General features: G+C 37.6%; 1 protein-coding gene across 4 annotated transcripts in view; it reads left to right on the top strand.

Moving 5' to 3' along the window:
- The window catches only part of DIAPH3 (diaphanous related formin 3), a 441,105-nt gene that overhangs the window by 119,393 nt on the left and 300,234 nt on the right, over positions 1-21,478 (top strand). For all 4 annotated transcript variants that reach the window (XM_033105125.1, XM_033105126.1, XM_033105127.1 and 1 more), the window contains 4 exons: positions 11,988-12,062; positions 12,148-12,217; positions 17,339-17,475; positions 19,473-19,578. In XM_033105125.1, coding sequence (XP_032961016.1) covers positions 11,988-12,062; positions 12,148-12,217; positions 17,339-17,475; positions 19,473-19,578 — 388 coding nt within the window. The remainder of the gene's footprint in view (positions 1-11,987; positions 12,063-12,147; positions 12,218-17,338; positions 17,476-19,472; positions 19,579-21,478) is intronic.

Here is a 21,478-nt window from a genome sequence, read left to right as displayed (position 1 = left end):
TAACTAGAAGAATAAACTAGTAGAGAGTAACTAGTACTCAGTGTGTAGCTCTCCTGTCCCGTCTAATATTAGAAGTGAGAATAAATGACTAGTTTTAAATACATAATTTAAAAAGTCAATTCTAAGAATATATCCACATTAGAGGTTGTATTTTGAAGTTTGGCCGATTTTGCAATCAGAACAATATTGAGTTCTTGAATTCCCCGTATCGTCGGGCTGTACGATTTAGTGTCATTTTGTGGATGAGCCCTCAATTGGGATGTGGGTGTATGTTTGTTTTGCCCCGAGGGCATGTGAATTGCGTTGCACTCCCCCCTCGCAACTGTTCTTTCTAAGTATTCAGTCACCTTGCTAAGAGCAGGTAAAAATGAAAGCTTGAAATAAGCTATAATTATATTCAGCATTGGTGACATATTACGCTGACACAGGAATGTAAATTGAATATGGATATTATACCGTATTAAAGCTGACCTTTTAAGTTTAAGGTAAGAAATTTGTTACTTTGTCACATGTGACCAGTGATGTATTTTTTTTTCACCTTTTCAAGAAGCTTCTTACATTGATTTTTAACAAAATAACTTTGTGTTTTCCTAGGCATTTATGTAAGATTATTATTTTGGGTAATTAAAAAATACTTTTCTTATTACAAAATCTTTAAGTTGATTACAGGAAAATAAGTAAGATAATACACAAGAGCAAAATTAAGAAATAATGTATACTATCACCTACTTAGAAAGGGAATATAGCTTCTTGGGTAGAAGTGTGTGTCTACTGAGGAAATCCTCTTGTTTAATACTATTGGTTGTGCATTTGAAAAAGTTGGTTAAAGCAGGGAATCATAAAATAAATGACTCAAATTTGGTCTAAACTTCTATTTTTATTCAAAACATAAATGTCTATTTTTTTCCCCTCTGGACATTTGATGTGGAGCCTAGACCTTTCCTTGGAGTAGGTCCAGGCTGATTGCATGAACCGCACCCCTAACACATTACCGTCCTCCTATTGGTATTTTACAGTGATACAGGAATGTAGAGGCTCTTACAAATTTATCTGAGTATAGAATTTCTTTTCCTTTCAAAACGTTGTTTTGGTGATCTCTCTCAAGCATGTAGAGTTGTGTCCGCATCTACTTCTCTAGCACTTTCAAAATAAGTCATCTTGTTAAAACCTTTTTCACAGCATGAGGGTTAGTTTTCACAGACACAGCAACTCTTTTCCCAATGATATGTTGTCTGTTTATGCAATTTTAATTAATTTATATAATTACAGTAATAAGTGCAACTGGCAAAAATGGGTTTGGAAAGAACCCAAGTGGTTGTTGGTGGGCGCAGAAGTGTGCTCGTGTGTGAGAGAGTCGGCATTCGCCTTGAATGTTGATTATGCCCCGGGGTTAGTCAGTGCCTCACGCGTGCAGTGGAAACCCGCAGGTAACGGAATGAGCTGATTAGGTGGAAAATGACTAAGAATCTGTTTATATAGCTACACGTGGATGCACACACTTCCCAGATGTGAGCAAAAAACATATTTTTGGACAAAAATAAAAAATACGACATTACTGTTTCTGCCATCTTAGCTGCTCCGTTAGCGTTCTTTGCTTACTTCTGTCACAGTGTTTATTACACACTATTTTAATTGTTTTATTTACCTCTCCTTGGTTCTACTTCAGATTTCTCCCATCAACTCTTTACTCCCTATTATGTTTATTATCTCTATTCTTATTATCCTTTAAAAAAAAATTCTTCTGCAGTCAGAATTTTACTCCTACAGGGTTATTTATAAACTGCTCTGGAAATCAGTTTTTCGTTTGCCCCCACTCCAGCAGTTGACCCTTGACACCTCTCTGTTTCAAACTGTCTCTTACGATTTGTTGTGGTATCTTCACTTGCTTTTCCTTTTAGTACTGTCTCTGCTTTTTTTTTAGGTGCCTTGGTTGGAGCCTCGGCCTCTTTTCACACTGTAGCAGTGGATGTTTTACATGTGTGTTTCCAGGAAGATGGAGTAGATTATACTTTTCCCCATCCCTCCTTTAAGCACAACTAAAAGGATACACATTATATATGAAATCAATACAAGACAGTTCATAGGCTAGGGACCCAAGGAACATCATAGTGGCACTTTTTCTGGGTTTTCTTTTTCTCCTTTATCCCAGATTTGGAGATAAAGAAGTAGGCAACCCAGAAATGTCGATAGGCACAGACACAAATTGCCCCAAGAGCCTGCTCTCTGAAGCCAGAGCACCACGAAAGGGGCACCTAGCAAGACAGATCACTCTGACAATAACCAGTCTACGCTCACCAAATACCATGAAAGAGAACTGTCGCCCCACTGCCACCCAACCATCAAAGTCAAGTATGGAGCCTGGACTTAGGCTTTGGACTGTGATAATGTGGTGCTCTTCCCTCTGCCCACTGGGGTGGTGTCCGAGGAGACTTAGCAGAGTCAAAACTTTGAGTACAACCTAGTGGTAAGTGGATCACCCTCTCCCCCCGACGCCCCACTGGTGCCAGTGGAGGGTACATGGCGAGTATAACAATGCAGTCATTCTTCCCCCTGCCAGGGAGGTACCATGGAGGCCAAGTGGGAGCTAAGACAGAGGTGCCTACCTCTGCCAAGCAGTACCAAGGAACCTCCTCTCTGAGGTGGCAGTGGAGGCCAAGTGAGGAATTTGGCTTGTATTCCCACCTGTCATTACTAAATTGGTGCCTCTCCTTCCTCCACTGGAGCAGTGTCACAGGAAGCCACTAAAAACAGGATAAAAACAAAGAAATTCACACTATGACACATGGTAGTGAAACTTCTGGGAACAAAAGACAAGAGAAAATTTGAAAGCAGAAGAGATGACCCTTTAGTTATGGGGGATAACAATTCAAAGTGGAAAACAGTTTTCTAATGATGACAGCAAAGGATGGTCAGATCAGAATCATACGTGCTGTGAAAATATCCTTCAGGATATTTGTGGCACTAATTGGGTGGTGCTCTGGTGTAGTCTGAAGCTGGACACCAAGCATGTTAGTTCTGGGGCTGCTTAGGAGGGGCTCCGGTGCAGTCCAAGGTCAGCTGCTGCCTGTGTACAGCCCAGGGCCACCTCGTAGGAGCTACAAAGTGCTCTGTGGTTAGTGTCTCCCTGTGCTGGGCTTGAGAATGCCTGGGAGTGATATGCTGAGAACTGAGGCCAGCTGCCATAGTGCCAGGCATGGGTACACTTTAGCTAGTGGTACAGAGCACACTGATGCCAGCCTTTGCTTGTTTGGGGTGTGTGTACCTTTGAGAGATTTTGTGAAAGTCTACAGCATGGGCCCAGACTGTACAGTAGCCTCTGAAAGAGGTTCAGGCTGGGTGGGTTCTCAGAGAATCACTAGGGTGGGCGGAGAGCAGTCTTATGGTTAATGGAGACTCAGACTTGGCATTGCCTGTTTCCAAAGGCTGGGTTGGGGGAGGGCTCAAGAAAGCAACAGGGGTGCCAGCAGGCATTGTAGTCCCAGACATAGTTGCCTCTCCAGCCTTCACCCTGAAGCCAAACAATTCAGTTCCTCCCTATATGTCCTGGGCACTTTAGGAACTGCTGCCCCAACCCTGGAGCTCAGAGTGAGTGAGTCCCTCAGCGTGTAAGTCCATGTGTGGGCCCTTAAGAGGACGCCTTGTTTTCTAGCAGCCCTCCATCTCACCCAGACTGAGTTCCTGCTGATTTCATAGGCAGCTGTTTTGGGGACTTCTCTTCCCACCACTGGTAGTCTGGGTTGGGGAGCCTGATGTGGGGTTGGGACCCCTAGGTCCTCAGCGGGGAGTCTCCACAGCCAAGATATCCCTTCCGATTCTTAACTGCCACATGTGGGTGTGGGACCAGGCCATTCAGCATCTCCGTCCTTTTTACCAGTCTCAAGTGGCTTCTTTATATCCTTAATTATAGGAGTTCTGTTCAGGTGGTCTCCAGGTGGTTCTCAAGGGTTGTTGTTCTGTAATTTAGTTGCAGTTTTAATGTGGTCATGGTAGGAGGCGAGCATCCTTGACTTGAAGTCTAATAGCCTCAGATTCTTGAAACTGGATCTCAGATTAGCACACGTGCATTTTAGCAGACCTAGTGCTGTTTCTTGGAGGCAGTCAATATGACAAAAGCCCGTGGACATCACCATTGCTTCAAATGTATTGATGTAGGTATATTAAAATTAAGATGATAATAAAAGGTATATTATGCAAGCATTAATGGAAACAAAGCAGTTGTGGCTATTTTAATATCAAATAAGTTACATTTCATAGTAAAAGAAAGTAACTGATTTTTATATAGTGATAAAAGGGTCAATTCACCAAAAGACTAAATGTGCAAGTGTCAAACCTCAGATATGACAAATAGATGAAGCAAATAATAATAGAACTGAAAGGAGAAATAGATAAATCCACAATTAAGTTTGGAGACTTCACAATATTCTTGTCAACAATTGATAGAAAGCTGGACAGTATATAACTGAACATATAGAAGATCTACCGGTAATGCCAACATTATGCAAAGAATATAGTATATGTTTATAGAACACTCCCATAGCAGAATACGTAGTCTTTTCTTATTCCCACAGAACATCTATGAAGGTAGATTATAACATGGGCCACAAAGCATACCTTATCAAATTTTTAAAAAATTGAAATCATACAGAATGTGTTCTCTTATCACAATGGACTCAGACTAGAAGTCAGTAGCAGACAGATAACAGGAAGTCTCCAAACAATTGGAAAGTCAACAACACACTTCTGTATAACCCAGGGGTCAAGGAAATGGTCTCAAGGGAAATAATAAAAAGTACACTGAACGTAATGAAAATGAAAATACCTTTTAAAACTTGTGGAGAACATATAAAGAAGTATGGAGAGGGAAATTTATAGCACTAAACAACAAAAATTTGAAAAGAAGAAAAGGCTGAAGTCAATAGTTTTAGTTACCAACTCAAGACTGGAGAAAAAGAAGAGCCAAATAAACACAAAGCAAGCAGAAGGAAGGAAATAAAAGATCAGATTAGAAATCAGTTAATTTGAAAACAGGAAAACAACAGAGGGAATCATTAAAGGGTTCTTTTGAATGATTAATACAATTGGCAAACTTCTCTTAATATTGATGAAGAAAAAAGGGCATACACACTAAAAAAAACAGTATCAGGAATGATACAGAGAATCTCTACAGAAACCCTACATTAACAGGGTTATAAATTGCTACAAAAACCTCAAGCACACAGATTTGCAAACTTAGATGAAAAAGGCCAATTCTTTGGAAAACAATGTACTACAACACAGCTGATATGAAATAGTATAGTCCTCTGACTATCAAGAAAATTGAATTACTATTTTAAAACCCCCCCAAAGATCTTCAAGTAAAGATGATTTTATCGGAGAATTCTACCAAGTATTTAAAGAGAAATTAATGCCACCTCTACACAATCTTTTCCAGAAAATGCAAGAGTAGGGAACAATTTGCAATTTATCTTATGAAACTGGTACTGATAGTAAAACCAGACAAACCAGACAAAGACAATATCAAAAGAAAACAAAAACCCCCAAGCCCTAAATTTATGGAACAATGTCCATCATGAATATACAGAGGTGCCAAGAAAATGTATACACATTTTAAGAAAGAAAATAAACCTGTATTAAAATTGTAATAATTAATATATACTGATAACAAAAGATGAATACAAGTCATGTGTATACATTTTTTGGACACAAATATCCTTATTGTAATGGACTGTATCAATAAGGCCAAAGAAGAAAAATCACATAATCACATGAATTGATACAGACAAAGTATTTGACAAAAACGCAACACTATTCAGGACAAAAACTCTCAGGAAAATAGGAATAGATATTATGGATTGAATTTTGTGCCCTAGAAATGTTTAAGTCCTAACTCCCAGCACCTTAGAATGGGACCTTATCTGGAAGCAGGGTCATTGCAGATGGAATTAATTAAGATGAGGTAATAAAGGACTAGGGTTGAGCTCTTACTCCAGTATAACTTATGTCCTTGAAGAAGAAAAGACAGCCAAGGAGCCATGTGATGACAGAGGTATGGAAGTCCTGTATTAACAGGCACCCCCCGGAGCTAAGAAGAGGCAGGAAAGGATTCCACCCAGTGTTTCAGAGGGAGCCTGGCCCTGCTGACAGTTTGATTTGGGGCATCTAGGCTCCAGAAATATGAGAAGAAATTTTTGTTGTTTTAAGTCATCCCCTTTGTGTACTTTATTACAGCAACTCTAGGAAACTAATACAGAGGGGTGCTTTCTCAACCTGACAATGCAAATCTACAAAAATCCAATAGCTAATAGTATATTTAATGGTGAAAGGCAGAGTGCTTTTCACTCTGGTGAAAAGAGGGTGGGAACAAGGCAAGGGTGTTTGTTCTAACCAGTTATTCAATGCAGTACTAGAAATTCTATCCAGAGTAATGAGACAAGAAAATGAAATAAAAAGAATGTGAATCAGAAAGAAAAAAATAAAAGTGTCCCTATTTACAGATGACATGATTGTTTACATAGAAATGTTTAAAGTTTCTGTAAAAACTAGAACTCATCAGTGAGTTCCACAAGATGGCAGGATTCGAGATAAATAAAAATCAATTGTATTTTGCATGTTAGAAAAGGTTCTAGAGATCTGTTATATAACAGTGTGCATATAGTTAACCATACCATAATATTAATATTTAAGTGTACCTATGTACACTTAAATATTAAGAGGGTAAATTTATGTGATGTGGGTTTTTTAAAAACCTGAAGAACAAATCAGTTGTGTTTCCATATAGCAGAGAACTTTTGGAAAACAGCACCATTTAGGACTGCTCAAGAAAATACTCTGGCACAAATCTAACATATTGTGTACATAGGGCTCTTATGCTGAAAACTACAAAATGATGAAAGAAATCAAAGAAGTTCTAAATAAATGGAGAGACATCCTGTGTTCATGAATGAGGAAACTCAACTCCATTTTCTTGGTCATTTTGAGTTGCGGGCAGAATTCAGTTCCTTGCAATTGTGGGACTGGTGTCCCTGTTCCCTTGCTAGCCTCAATTCAGGGTCATCTCAGCTTGTACAGTCTTCTTCCACCGTCTTTAAAGGCTATACAGGCAGGCTGAGTCCCTCTGATGCTTTGAATCTCTTATTTCTTCCACCTCATGTCTCTTCCGTCTGGGAAGGGGTCTCAGATTTTATTAAGAAGAATCATGTGATTAGATTGGACCTACCTGGATAATCCAGGGTAATCTCCCTGTTCCAAAATCAACTGATTAGCAACCTTAATTCCATCTACAATTTTAATTCCCTTTATAATCTCTTTGCTCTGTAAGGTAACAGTCATATATTCTGGTGTTAGCATTGTCATCTTTAGGGGACAAAGGAGCGATTACTCTTCCTGCTACATATGTTTGTGTGATTCTTTAATGGCTTCCCTTTCCCCATGGCACGGTATACAGTTCATTTCAAAATCAACCTCCTTCCTGCCTGTGTGGTTTTGTCTCTGATACAGCCCCTGTGGTGCTCAGCATAGGCCCCACCTTTTACATTTCGTGTCTTTGCACGTAATCCCTCCTGCAGAGAACCCTCTCTTCCTTTCTGTGATTTATCCTTCAGGACTCAGGTCAGACATCAGCTGCTTTGCTCCCAAGAGGTAGATGCTGTACCTTCTGTCTCATTAGCACCGTGATTATAGCCCTTATTACATTATGGAAATAATTTTGCTCAACATTTGTTTCAGCCATTAGTCTGTGATCCTTTCAAGGGCAGAGTGCATGTTTTATTCAGTTTTGTATTTCTCTTACCTAGTACAGTATCAAGCACTCAGTCAACCCTTACTGAAGGCTTACTGACTTTGTTAATGACACACGTGAGTTTAGTAGTAATGAAGCATCACCCTTGCAGCCCCAGTCCGTCAAGTCCTAAATAAAGTGTGATGTAGGACAGTGTCTCCAGATTCATCATCGTTGGTTCAGTGTGGATAAGGACCAGTTCTGCAATCAGAACTGACGTTCCTGGCGTGAAGGTGGGCCTGGGCGCCGTGAGGCTTCGTAGAGCAGGTCATCTCTTGGTGCCTTTTTCTCTGTCCAGGAAGTAAGGCAACGAACCCGGGCATCAACAGACCTAGGTGCTGTGCTAAGTGACCATCATGTCTCTCTGCTTGTTCCTTTCCTTATATATAAAATTGGAAGGAGATTCAGTTTCATTCTAAAGCCATTTATTCATAGTAGTGTGTCCCAGGTGCTGGAGATTTAAAGACAAATAAGAAATGGTTCTGCTTCTCATGTCAGGTGAGATTGCCCTTAAGATCTGGTAGGTGGGTTTATTCCAGCTCTGACAAGCCATGATGCATTTGTCTTTCCCTTCTTTAGGGGACATTTAGGAATAGAACTAATAACTTTAATTTTAGGTTGTGGGGAATAATGAATGCACTGAAAGTACTTTGCTCCTTTGGCCAGGAAGTAAATCTGAGTCCTAACCATTGTCTCTTCTGCTCAGTGGGGTGACTGCAGTTGCCTCATAAAGCCAACAATACCTTGGAAAGCACTTTGCACACTTCTGATTTCATCCTTGTTCCTGGAAGCAGTAACTGAATTTCAAAGCCTAAGCTGCTTTGAACATTTAAAGGTCGTTTGAACATTTAATTCTAGAGACCTGCTCTCCCTCCTCTAATTTTTTTTCTTCTCCTACCTTTTCTTTTCTCTTACATTGAGACCCCTGCTAGGAAGTGCTAAATGGTAAAGTTACTCTTGAAGCAATTAAGAGAAGTGTTTGCTATTTCCTGTTAGAGAATTTTAAGAGGTAGATTTTTGTGTTAAATTAGTACTTAGCACATTACTTTTTGCTGTTTTAAAGCATTTTTTTTTTGCCAATACAAATGCCATACTAATCTCTGTCATTTCTATTCATGAAGAAAAAACATTTGCACAGTGCTTACTCATCCATGAATGCAGTTTATAGTTAAACCGTGTAATGCCTGATAGTACTAGGCTAACAGGCACGGAATAAATAGTACAGATTTTGTTTCCTGAAGATTGATCATTTAGAGATCAGTTGATAATTTATTTTCCAGGTTGTTTCTTACACTGATGATGAGAAATTTTATACTTTTGTAGAAAGCTATGGATTTCAATAAACCTCTGTCAGGACCGGAGACCTATCTACTCAATATCACTTTTTATCTTGAACATCTTTTCCCGAAGAGATAGGAACTGATATTGGCCCCTATCCTTAAAAATAATGTTGCTGAAAATAGTAGTGGTGGAGGCAAAGGTTTTGAGAGAATGGGTTTGTGGGTGACAACTTGTTAATATAATAGTATGTTGACCTAGCAAATTTTTAAGAAAACAGAGACTTTTCATGCCTACTTAATTTGTGTTTCAATATTTTTCAATAAGTACTTTAATCAACTTCCTTTTTATGTTTAAATATTACCGTGTTTCTTTTGTTATCACGTATCTTAATTTCATCACTCCACACCCTGACCCACTTTTCTTGTTTTTGATGTTTTATGAAATGTAAAGTGTAACCTGCCTTTGATAAGGCTGTTACCAACCTCTCTGATTTAATTGTTGTTGATAAATTAATTCCCACCACGAGTTAGAAGATTATAGTATAAAATGATTGGGTATGATGCCTCTTTACATTCAACTTTAAGTTTGTTTTGTAGAGAATCACTTTACATGTAATATACCTGAGTCGACATAAGTTTTACTTTAATTCATATTCTACAATGTAGAAGAGAGTTACCTAGGGGGTCCAGAAATTGTTGATTTCAGAACTTCTGTAGGTCTTAATATTGTAGTTATAGTTATATTAGTGGTGATCAATTTTAAAAGTAGATATATTCTATTATTAATTACTCAGACCACCTGACTTGATTTACCTGAATTGATATGGTTCCTGAATTTTATAGTGGGCTCCTGGATAAGCATATTAAACACAACAGTCTTTTTGTTATACCATGCTTTCCCGAAAATAAGACCTAACCGGAAAATAAGCCCTAGCATGATTTTTCAGGATGACATCCCCTGAACATAAGCCCTAATGTGTCTTTTGGAGTAAAAATTAATAAAAGACCCGGTCTTATTTTCACGGAAACATGGTATGAACATAATTTTAAACTAGTTTGTGTATTTTGGGATAAGGCAGTTTTAGGAATAGTAACTTTATTGTCTGCAATGATTGAAGGTGATAACAATATGAATCCACCTAAACATTCATATGAGCTTTAGAATGTCTTTCTGTATGTACTTTCAAATATGGAGATTGTTGAAAACTCACTTCAAATAAGCACTGGAGTCCCACTGTGCGGTACTAACCCAGGAAGGCCTGATGAGCTGTGTGCACACAGCTCAGTGCCAGCCCAGGGTAAACCCTCAAATTACTCCTTGATTTCAAGCTTCCCTGCTGCGTGTGAAATAAAAATAAACAGAGAACAGGAGTCAACAAGGCAAACAGTTAAGTGGGATGCTGGAGGTGTTTTCATGAAACATGAAAGTAAGCATTGAAATGCCTACAGGTAATCTGTCTGTTGCTGATAGTACAGAGTAAACCCTTCACTTGTGACGTAGCATTATGGTTTGAAAACACTAAGTATCATGTAACTTTTTTTCTCACCTTAACTGTAATAACGATCTTCAGTCTTTTCTTTTTACGGGGCGTATCTTCACTATTTAAGTGCATTCTTGAATTAGTTATTCCATGGTTTTCACAGAGAAGTGATGAGTAAAATAGTCTGACAAAAGTCTGCCAACCTAAATGGCAAATTGGTTTTTTGGGGGGGAGGTAAAAATCAGAAATTTTGAGTATTTATAAGTGATTAAGCTATGTTCACAGAAGTGTACACATAAAGATGGATTTTTAAACAGTATTTTTATTTTCACATAGAATGTTGCATTTGGGTTTTACCCTTCTTATTTTCATGGGAAATGTTTTCTTAAGTAAGAAAATCGTATTATATCCTGGTATATGAGTTAGAATAGTTATTATTCCTTATAATGTAATGCTTTTGATTATTGGATGAATTTTCTTTTTAACATTCCATTTTCAAAGGCTATATACATACACATATAAAATCATACATACAAATATGTACAAACACATGTATACAAAGAAATATACACACTTGTATATCTTTTTCTTTCTTCCACCCTTTTAAAGACAGATTGTTACCATTATTTTGTTTACTGACTTAGGCTTTCCAAATCACCACTGAAAAAATGTAGTAAATTATATGAAGTTATTTTCTTATATACTCAGGGTTAGCTTTTGTCTGTTGGCAGAGATGTCCTAATTACATACAGAACTGTGATTGTATTTATGCATTTATGGAATAGAAGCTATTTTGTTAAGATGAAAATACTCATTTAAAAATAATGAAGAAGGATTTTTAAAAAATAATTGAATTTTGAAACTTAGGAAATTCTTATTATTTAAAAGGATCCATTTTAGAGATTTGGGAAATTCTCTCAAAACATCCCTCTTCAATATTTTGATAATATTTTCAGTAATCTTTTTCCTCATGTAGATGTGATTCTTCCCTCTTTAAATCTTACTCACATGCCCAAGTTTCTGCTGTTTGCAACAGTCCAAAGGGAGGTTTACCCAGTGGTATGCGGGGAAATGTATAACACGTGGCTCTCTGGGTTGGGGGAGTTGCTCTGATTGGCAGCATTGTCTGAATTCTATAGCGTAAATACTTCCACCATGTCAGACTTTTAGGTACTGACATGATGTCGCTGGACATGGAGCCGTGGAAGAGGTGAACACGCTCAGCCCTCACAAGCCAAGTGCAAGCTGGGCTCAGCACACCACTGGCTTATCCCATCTGTGCTCCTGTCACGACTGAGGCTATGAATCATCAGTGGCTTTGTACATGGTGTTATTTTGTGTTTGGGATTAGAATGCAACAATTGTCAAATAGTTGTGATAGTATTATCGTGATACTTCAAACTTAGAATACTGACTTAGCGTATAACTATCTTTTTTCCTGACTTTCAGTTGGGTGCAAAGCTTCGGACATGAGGGACTTGGATTATTACTAGACATTTTGGAAAGGCTGATTAGTAGCAAATTGTAAGTATTGCTAATTATTTTCAATTAAGCTACATGTACATGTCTTGGTATAATTCTAACACGGATATCTTTAATGCCAATGCAGACAAGAAAAAGTTGTAAAGAAGAATCAGCACAAAGTCGTACAGTGCCTTAAGGCTTTGATGAATACACAGGTATGTACGTAGGTAATCACGTTGTAGTTTTTCTTTACCATTTCTATAGAATTTTTAAGAATTAGATTGTGTAATAAAGAATTTGTGTTAAAGTGATCCACTGCTGTGATATGCTGTTTAGTACATAATGGAAAAAATACTGAATTCTATTGATTTCCAGTTTTGTATGAGAACAACTATCTGCCAGCAGAGAAACTTGGAGACGAATGAACCTTCTTCTGGTGCTTAACTCCTCAGGAGTAGACTAAGTCTCTCTCCCTTTCTTAACCTCCCTCTCTCTCTCTCTTTCAGTTTTCAAAACTATAGCATGAATCAGATTTGAAATTATACATGATTATTAAATGTGGTCTGCACTAATATTTATTACCAAGGAATCAAGTTGGGAAGACTTAGCTTTTATAGTCTAGGAATTTAAATCTATAATGAAATTAATGAAAAGAAATGTAACAGGTCTGAGAAATGGCGCAGTGAGCTTCATACAAGTACTACTGAGACCGAATGTAATATGGCAGCTCTGCAGAGTTTGCATAGTTAAAGAGGATACATTAGAAGAGAGAAACACTTGAAGCTCTTTACTGAAGTCAGGTTTATCTGACAGTGTTTCTTTTGTATTGTTAATTGCAGAAATTACTCTATCCCCTGCCATGTCTTTAGCTCCAACATCTAAACACATCTGACTCAAGGTGTGTGAGTAATGATAGGTAAAATGTCCTCTCCTGCTGTCTAACAACAACTAAAACACCTATGGTGATGTGAAGATTTGTGTTTTATAGCAGAACTCTCTGTATATTTCTGATTAATTTTACTTTTAGTATTTTGCCTTATTTTCATTTTTAGAATAAATCTTTAGAGGACTACACACTTAAGTACTGATAAATTATTAACATTTATTTTCTGTTTTTTTTTTTTTTACTAACTGTAGTAAATACTGGTTTTCTAACTATTTTTATCTAAATGAATTATTTATGTGTTTTTCAACATTTTCTGGGGCTAAGTTTTCTATTTTTTTTTAAAAGATTTTATTGGGGAAGGGAAACAGGACTTTATTGGGGAACAGTGTGTACTTCCAGGACTTTTTTCTAAGTCAAGTTGTTGTCCTTTCAGTCTTAGACGTGGAGGGTGCCGTTCAGCTTCAAGTTGTTGTCCTTTCAGTCTTAGTTGTGGAGGGCACAGCTCAGCTCCAGGTCCAGTTGCCGTTGCTAGTTGCAGGGGGCGCAGCCCACCATCCCTTGTGGGAGTTGAACCAGCAACCTTGTGATTGAGAGGACGCGCTCCAACCACCTGAGCCATTTGGGAGCTTAGCGGCAGCTCAGCTCAAGGTGCCGTGTTCAATCTTAGTTGCAGGGGGTGCTGCCCACCATCCCTTGCGGGACTCGAGGAATTGAACTGGCAACCTTATGGTTGAGAGCCCACTGGCCCATGTGGGAATCGAACCGGCAGCCCTCGGAGTTAGGGACATGGAGCTCTAACCGCCTGAGCCACTGGGCCAGTCCCTATAGAATATATTTTAAAAATAACTGAATAAAGGAATCAGAAACTGCTGATAGGGAGAGGTCTTTCCGTACTGTGAGTACATAATACTAGTACGGCTTGAGGGGACTCCTTTTAAAGTGAGCATACAGAAATTGAAAATTTCATACTGATGGAAAGTCTGAGAGTAGAGAAAACCCAGAAACATTTCTTCAAACCAAAGGGGCATATGGATCATAATTTGAATTTGAGAAGAATATCATGGGTAAAGTGAGACGGTGTATAGAAGATACTATTCCTACTTGGTTTGAGACTGAATTGGAGAGGGAGTAAACTGTATTCATATTCTAATTAATATAATGTAAATTGTTCTCTTATAGTAACATTGTGTCGCTTGTAGTTTGTGTATGTAGGGCTGAAATATATCGTTATTTGCACTTATTGTTATCACCTGTGCTAACAAGAATGAAAAATTTTTACTCATACTTGGAATTAGTATTATACTGCCTGAAATTTTTGGTAAAAATTTTTTTTCCTCCAAGACTGATTGATGATTTTCCCCATACCTCGCTGTGTAGTCTTTACAAGAGATCTTTGAATGATGAACAATACAGGCTTTAAGAGAAAAGTGTGGTCCCTTATTTTGTACTAGAAATTATATAATTAATGAGCAAATCTGTTAGCATATGACAGTAAATTTCTTACAACACTAAGTTAGACTAGTATGTTTTAAATGGGAGAATATTGTGACTATTTATTAGGAAGAAAATAAGTCAGGATGGAAAGTTAATTTAAATTCAAAAGTGATTACAAGACGGCCTTCATTTTAGTCAGTTAACTCTTTGTGGGTGGCTTTGAGGTGTACACCCCCAGCGAGGAGGTTTGTTCCTGAAGTCAGCACCTTCCCCAGGTTCCCTCTGCTGCTGGGATTCAGTCACTGTGGAGGTTGTTGAGCACCAGTATTCATGTAGTGTTGGGTATCCTACACGGGGTCTTAGGGTATCAACCTTCTCCTGCCTAAGGCATCTTCCATGGCCTGAAATTCCACCTATTAGGTAACAATAGGCCTCATGTAGAATGCAAACGGAACCTGGCATCGGTCCTCATTTTAGAACCCTGGAGTTTTCATATAATCCAGAGTGTTCATATAATCCAGAGTGGGTCTTGACATTCTGTAGAGAGACATCCTGAGGCCTTCCAAATTTTGTCATCACTTCTCTAACCTTATACATAGCCTTCATTTCATGCACTTTCCATGCCAGCGCTGGTAGGTTGACTATTTCTCTTACAGAGTCAATGGTTTTTGTTTTGCTTTGTTTTGTGTTTTAAATAATTGAAGGAGAGTAATTTTACACTAGTAGGCAGCGAGCGATTCTGTCTCTAGTTCTAGAAGCTGAATAGTGGCAATCTGGCTTCATTCCAGACTTAAATGACCACTACAAATTTTTACATTAGCAAAATCAGAGAATCTTGCCTATGATGAGGTTTTGGGTGGCGGTGGTGGGGGAAGGGGTCACAGGATAATGGTTAGAACCTGAGATCAGAGAATGCTGCTATTTCACCCTTCACAGATGATGGTTTAGGGCCTGAGGGCTTGCCGGAGAAGGTAAGTAGTGTCACTTGGAGGAAATCAGAGGAAATTGGTGTGAGTTGCCTTGAGTTGCTGGAGAATACAGAAGGGCAGGCACTAGCTAAGGATAACCAGGCAGGTGGGAAATGTGGAAATGCCGGAGGCAAGCTGCTCTCAGTCCTCAGCTTTATTAGGATGAGCTAGTCCTTTGGTACTTGATAATCCTTGACGGACTTACTTTTTGAATTGGATCTAAGGGGCACTTTATAAGCCTCTGACAATTCCCTGGAATGATTATGGAGGCATATCTTAGTCTTTGGCCCCATGCCTGGTTTTTCATTCTTTGTTTGCAGGTATTAAGCAGCCCAGGCCATCACAAAAGTGAACATTTCCTAGACAGTTGAGCTGTCTCTAAACTTATCCCCATCATCAACGAGACAGAGAAGCCTTTCCCCAAATCATACCCTGGCGCCCTCAACCCTTCTGCTCATCGACCCTTCTTCTTTGTATCTGTGTTCCCTAGATAATGGTCTAAAGCAAATACAGTATTTCAGCACACTGTGAAGGCTTCTTTACATTAATGCCATTTACAATAGAAAATTATAAATAAAATTTCCTAACACTAAAAGCATTTGGGTCTATGCTTGTTATAGATTCAACTTTGATGCCCATAACTAGTGCTAATTTTGAGTGTAAGCCATAGTTCCTAGGTCTGTAATTGGGATTAAGGTCCTCTTTAGTGCTTAGTAGTAACTGTAATAACCAATTTCTCACTCTTTAGAAGGATCCTCTGGGATGCGTGGTCGATAAATAGTATTGTTTTCTTGCTTCTCTTCATTCTCTGTTATGTGATGCTTGTCTTCCATAGATTGTAAGCGGGCCTTAAGAGAAGTATACATGCTTAAATCAAAACACTAAGTCATTAATATAATCACTTATCTTCTAATTGGATGTGACATCTCGGCAGTAGTGAATACACTTTGTCCTTATTCCTTATCATCCCATTTTTATAATGTGTTTACAACGGCACTGTCTTTCTGATGGTAAAATATTCCAAGGAGAATATACCAGGGGTGCCAAAAATGTATGACTTTGGTCAACGTTGCCCAAGCAGTAGTTCGCCATAATCAGAAATGTCTGGACGCTGATGGTAACCACTTTGAGCACCTCTTGTAATTGCAGAAGTCAAATGGACTTGTGTTCATCTTTTGTTATCAGTATGTATTGAGTTTTACAATTTTCATAGTTTTCCTTTCTTAAAATGTGCATACGTTTTTTTGGTATCCTCTGTATACACTCCTAATGGCAGTTTCCACGTGGTGTGTGCCCAAATCATCCTTCATCTTTGCCCATTTATGAACTAAGTGTTACTCTCTGGGCCTATGCTGTATATGCTGTGGTTGCTGTATGTATGTGGCTCGTCTGAATTGAGATGGGCTGTAAGTATAAAATGCACACTGGATTTTGCATACTTAGGAAGAATTAAAGTAAAATATCTAATCGATAATATTTTATTTTGACTATATGTTGAAATGATAATATTTTGGATGTATGGGAATAATTCTATTAAAATTAGTTTTGCTTGAAAATTTTGCCATTGCACGTGTCGTTCACAATATATTTTTCTCTGTGCCCTTACTTGTGGTATATCTCTTACCAACCCTCCTTCCTGAAGAAGATCCTATGGCCCCAGCTCAATTTCGGTATCTGACTGTTCATTTTGGATGTTTATGTCAGGAAACCTCAATAGTTCTCACTGTTTCTCTCTTTCTCCACTTGCCACTTATCTGTGTTATAATACGAGTCAACATTGTTGTAAAATCACCTCTGAGAGGTTATCTATATTTGGTTGGTTCTCACAGTTTTTGATATAAAGTGTATATATACTTCTATGAATTTTTTTTAAGGATGTTACACATTCTTTATACTTTCCAACTTTTCTAGGTGTAAAAATATATTATCCAATAGACATTTTTTAATAACTGCATTTCTTTCAGGACACTGTTTTTTTTTTTGTTTGTTTTTTGTTTTTTTTTTTAAACTAACTTAACATTTAACCTCTTATTCCCAATATGTTATAGTATGGCTTGGAAAGAATTATGAGTGAAGAGAGGAGTCTTTCTTTATTAGCCAAAGCCATCGATCCCGGGCACCCCAATATGATGACAGATGTGGTTAAACTCCTCTCTGCAGTGTGCATTGTAGGGGAGGAAAGCATGTGAGTCTTTTCAACTTACTTCTCTAATTATATATTGATTTCACCCAATATGATTCATTTAACATTTTCATTATCTATTCTATTTGAGACTCTATAGAATATAAGGAAATAAAGTATACTTACGCAACTGATTTAGATTCGTATTGGCTGCACAGAAATGTTTAAGTAATGATTACCTCTCTTAATCAATATAGTAGTGATGGGCTAATATGTTTCTGTGAAAAACTGATTTCTTTGTCATTTATTTTGAACTGTTCTGAACTCAAACCCCAAGTAAAAATCCTAAATGAAGATTTTTGAAACATAATATAAATGGTTTCAGTTTCTTACGTGATTTATTTTCCCAGATAGAATTAATTGAAAGTGTAGGTCACGTACGGTCTCTTGTAAAAACAAAATCATACTATCTGAAAATCAATAAGGCAGATTCAGAAAGTGACATATGGAATAGTACTTTCCTAGTTGAGGATACGTAGTCCTGGACCATAAAATATATACTAAAGCTTTAAACTCTAAAGACATTATTCACATTTGTTAGGGATTTAACTGAAAACCATTCATTATACACATATTAAAAAATATGTATAATGATAAGACTTTTTTCTTTTAAAGAAGATTAGGAGTTCTTGTTAGAAAGTAGCATTGAGAAATTATTTTAAAATGTTTATTCAAAAGTATAAAGATATAAAAACTGAACAACCAAAAGAACAAACAGAAATCACCCTCTCGTACAAGGGTGGGCAGAGCTGTGTAAGTGGGACCTGCTGTGCCCATTTGGAAATTGTCCTTGGGGTGATCCCGATGGGGCTGGTGACAGTTGAGCTGCTCAACTTGGGCCGAGGTGGAGAGTCAGCAGGCACCACTCAGCCCTGTCCCCAGTCCCCATAGATACCCACAGTGTCTCTCTGTGGATGTCATCTGTAACCCCAACATGCAAAGCCAGGCATACAGCTTCAGTGCTTTCCATATCAAGGACGTATTAATTTTGGCTGTAGAAACCTAAGAGTGAATTTAATGTGTACACATAAGATACTTCCTGTGCTTTCCCTCTCCCTTTCGTTGTCTCTGTCTCCTTCTCCATCCACCTCCTTCCTCTCCTTCCCTCCTTCTTTCTCCCTTTCTCCCCGACTTCCTTGTCCTTTTTTCTCTTTTCTTTCCCTTTCCTCTTCATTCCCCTCTTCTTTTACCTCTCCTTTTCCCTCTTTTTCTTTATCCTCTTTTTCTTTTTTTCTCTTCTACTTCCTCTTCCCGTAGTTCCCTATTATTTTTATTATTTCTTGATTTCAGAATAGTTCTCAAAATGATGGAAATAACTTTTAGGACCACATGTCTGCGTTCATGAAGTATGTGAGTTTCTATAGTATGTGAGATTCTGTTAACATCAGTTTTTATTTTACCTTTTTAAGGTAGAGGAAGTAGAGTCCTTTTGTGACTATTAATTATTATATTTGACTAAAACTCCTTACTACCATATATTTTTGGCTACCAGAACTTCACTTACTTATAGTCGAGTGGAAGTACAGCGTAGTGGGTAAGAGCATTTGTGTAATGCTCACTACACAGACTGTGGTTTTAGATCCGTGATCTACTATTTAATAGATGTGAGACCTTGGAGAAGTTGCTAAACCTTTTTCTACCTCAGTGGCCTGATTTTAATATGGGATAATATTAGTACCTACCTCTTAGAATTATGTACTTGAGAATGAGTTACTATTCGTAAACTGGCTCAAATAGTCCCTGTGGTGTGGTAAGCGCTGTATAAATGCTTGATAAATAAACATCATTATAGGGTAATTATGAGGAATAAATAAATCAAAACGTGTAACATGCTTAGAACAGTGCTTGGTACATGCTGTGTACTCAGTAAGCTACTTTTAAAATGTTACTGGTTGCTTTGGAGTAGTGATTCCAGAGTTCAGTAGATTAGTTTGTTTTATTTTGGCATTTGGGTTATTTGCTGTTTGCCATTTAATTAATAATTTCAAAATTTTCAATAGCCTAGAAGACGTTTTAGAAGCTTTAACATCAGCTGGAGAAGAAAAAAAAATCGACAGATTTACTTCTATTGTGGAAGGCCTTCGGCACAATTCAGTTCAACTGCAAGTATGTTTCGTGCATATTGTACATATTGTTTTGTAATCGTTTTCTGACAGGTTTGCATTTAACCCTATAGTATGAAACCCTGCCTGCCATTTAGTATTTTGTAGCATTTTAAAGAAATGTGTAGAACTCTAATTTATACTGAATCATAATTTATCTTAATAGATGCAACTTGGTGTACACCTATGATTATTTTCGTAGTTTACTTTCTAGAATTTGAGTTAGTAGACTTCTCTGTAAAATAGATCATCAGAATCCCATTAATTGTTTATTCTATGTAATTCTCATTGGTTGATTATTACAATTTTGAAGAAATTTTGACATTTAAGTGAATTATGGCTTCTCATTGTATTAGTTTTTATATCTGAAAAGGTGAGAGTTTACATGAGTAATAATGAGGCCCAATAGATACTTACAGGCATTTTCAAAAATGCTGACATGCTCCCTGACAGTCTCGTTTAGGCTTTAACATTCTAGTGTCCAAGCTGCACAACTGATCTTCATTTACTTTCTCCTTAAGAAGAAAAAAAAAGAGACAAGTTTTTATGCCTTTAATTATTGTTGCAATCATTCCTAATCAAACCTGAGTATATTTAAGGAAATATTGATAAAAATGTTTTTCGACGGAAAAAAAATCAGAAAATGTTAGAGAATGTCAGATTGATTATGGCATTTCTGATGACAGTGTTTGACTGGCTGGTGAGGCACGCTGTTGTTTTGATTTGTTTCTCCGTGCGGTGGACAGGCTTGAAGATCTGAATATATGGTCTAATAGCATGGGTCCAGGTGCTGTAGCCTCTGGCAAAGAGCCCGTCTTTACTCAGCCGGGCTTGGGGGTCTGGGATGTATCGTCTACAGCTGATACAGACCCTGCTCTTGCACTTGCTTAGTGTGCGAGGATTTTCTAATTCATACATCATCACATACATAATTCACACATACACCTTTTAATTCATACGTCCCTTCTCCATTTTCATCTGTCTCCAGGTTTCCTATTCACTACAAGGCTAATTAACGAAGAGTAAACTGTAAAGAAATTTAGTAGAGAAATTATGTGAATTTCCTGCAGTACTCATGTTACTTTTTATATATACAGTATTTGTACCAATAATACTAGATTATTAGATTAATTTTGGTTATTTGTACGTCATGTTAGAGATCATGTTTAATTTTCAAAATCTCGTTTATGAAATGTAATAGTCACATTTAAACTCTATCCCCTAGAGACTTTTTTATATTAATGTATACTTTTGGCATCTAATCCCATACATTGTGTAGGAGTGGAACGTGTAGTGTCTTGTGAGGAAAGGATACACTTCTGAGTCAGGCGGGCTTGAATATAAGTCCCAGCTGTTCACATCGTAGCTGTGTGACTCTGGATCACTTCCCAAACTTCTTCCATAGCTCAGTTTTCTCAGTTGTAAGATGGAGATAATATCCAAACCTTCTCATTATTGATGCAAGGATTACATAGGATAATGTGTTTAAAATGCTTAGGCAGTGTTTGGTCCTTTAGCAGAAGTGTTGAGTAAAAGCCAGCTTGAAAAATTTTGTTAAATTAAAAAAGCAAAGTCAGTGGACAGTGGAGATTGAAAACAATCTTTGCTTTTTTTTCAGGAACATTACCAGTATCAATATTAAAATTTGTATTTAACTATACAGCCCATCAATTACCCTCTTGAGCATCTATCCCCGGTTAAGGAAAATTGATGTTCACACAAAAACAAATTTTTTTCAGCAGCTTTGTTTGTCACAGCCCCAAACTGGGAAGAACCCAGATGTCCATCAACAGGTGAATGGTTAGACTATCGTATATCTGTACCACAAATACTACTCAACAGCAAAACGGGATGAATCATTGATACATATGACAATATGCATGCATCTCTGGAGAATTATCCCG

Source organism: Rhinolophus ferrumequinum, chromosome 4, assembly GCF_004115265.2.
Source record: "Rhinolophus ferrumequinum isolate MPI-CBG mRhiFer1 chromosome 4, mRhiFer1_v1.p, whole genome shotgun sequence".
Taxonomy (NCBI): Eukaryota; Metazoa; Chordata; class Mammalia; order Chiroptera; family Rhinolophidae; genus Rhinolophus; species Rhinolophus ferrumequinum.
This window is presented reverse-complemented; position numbering and strand designations above follow the sequence as displayed.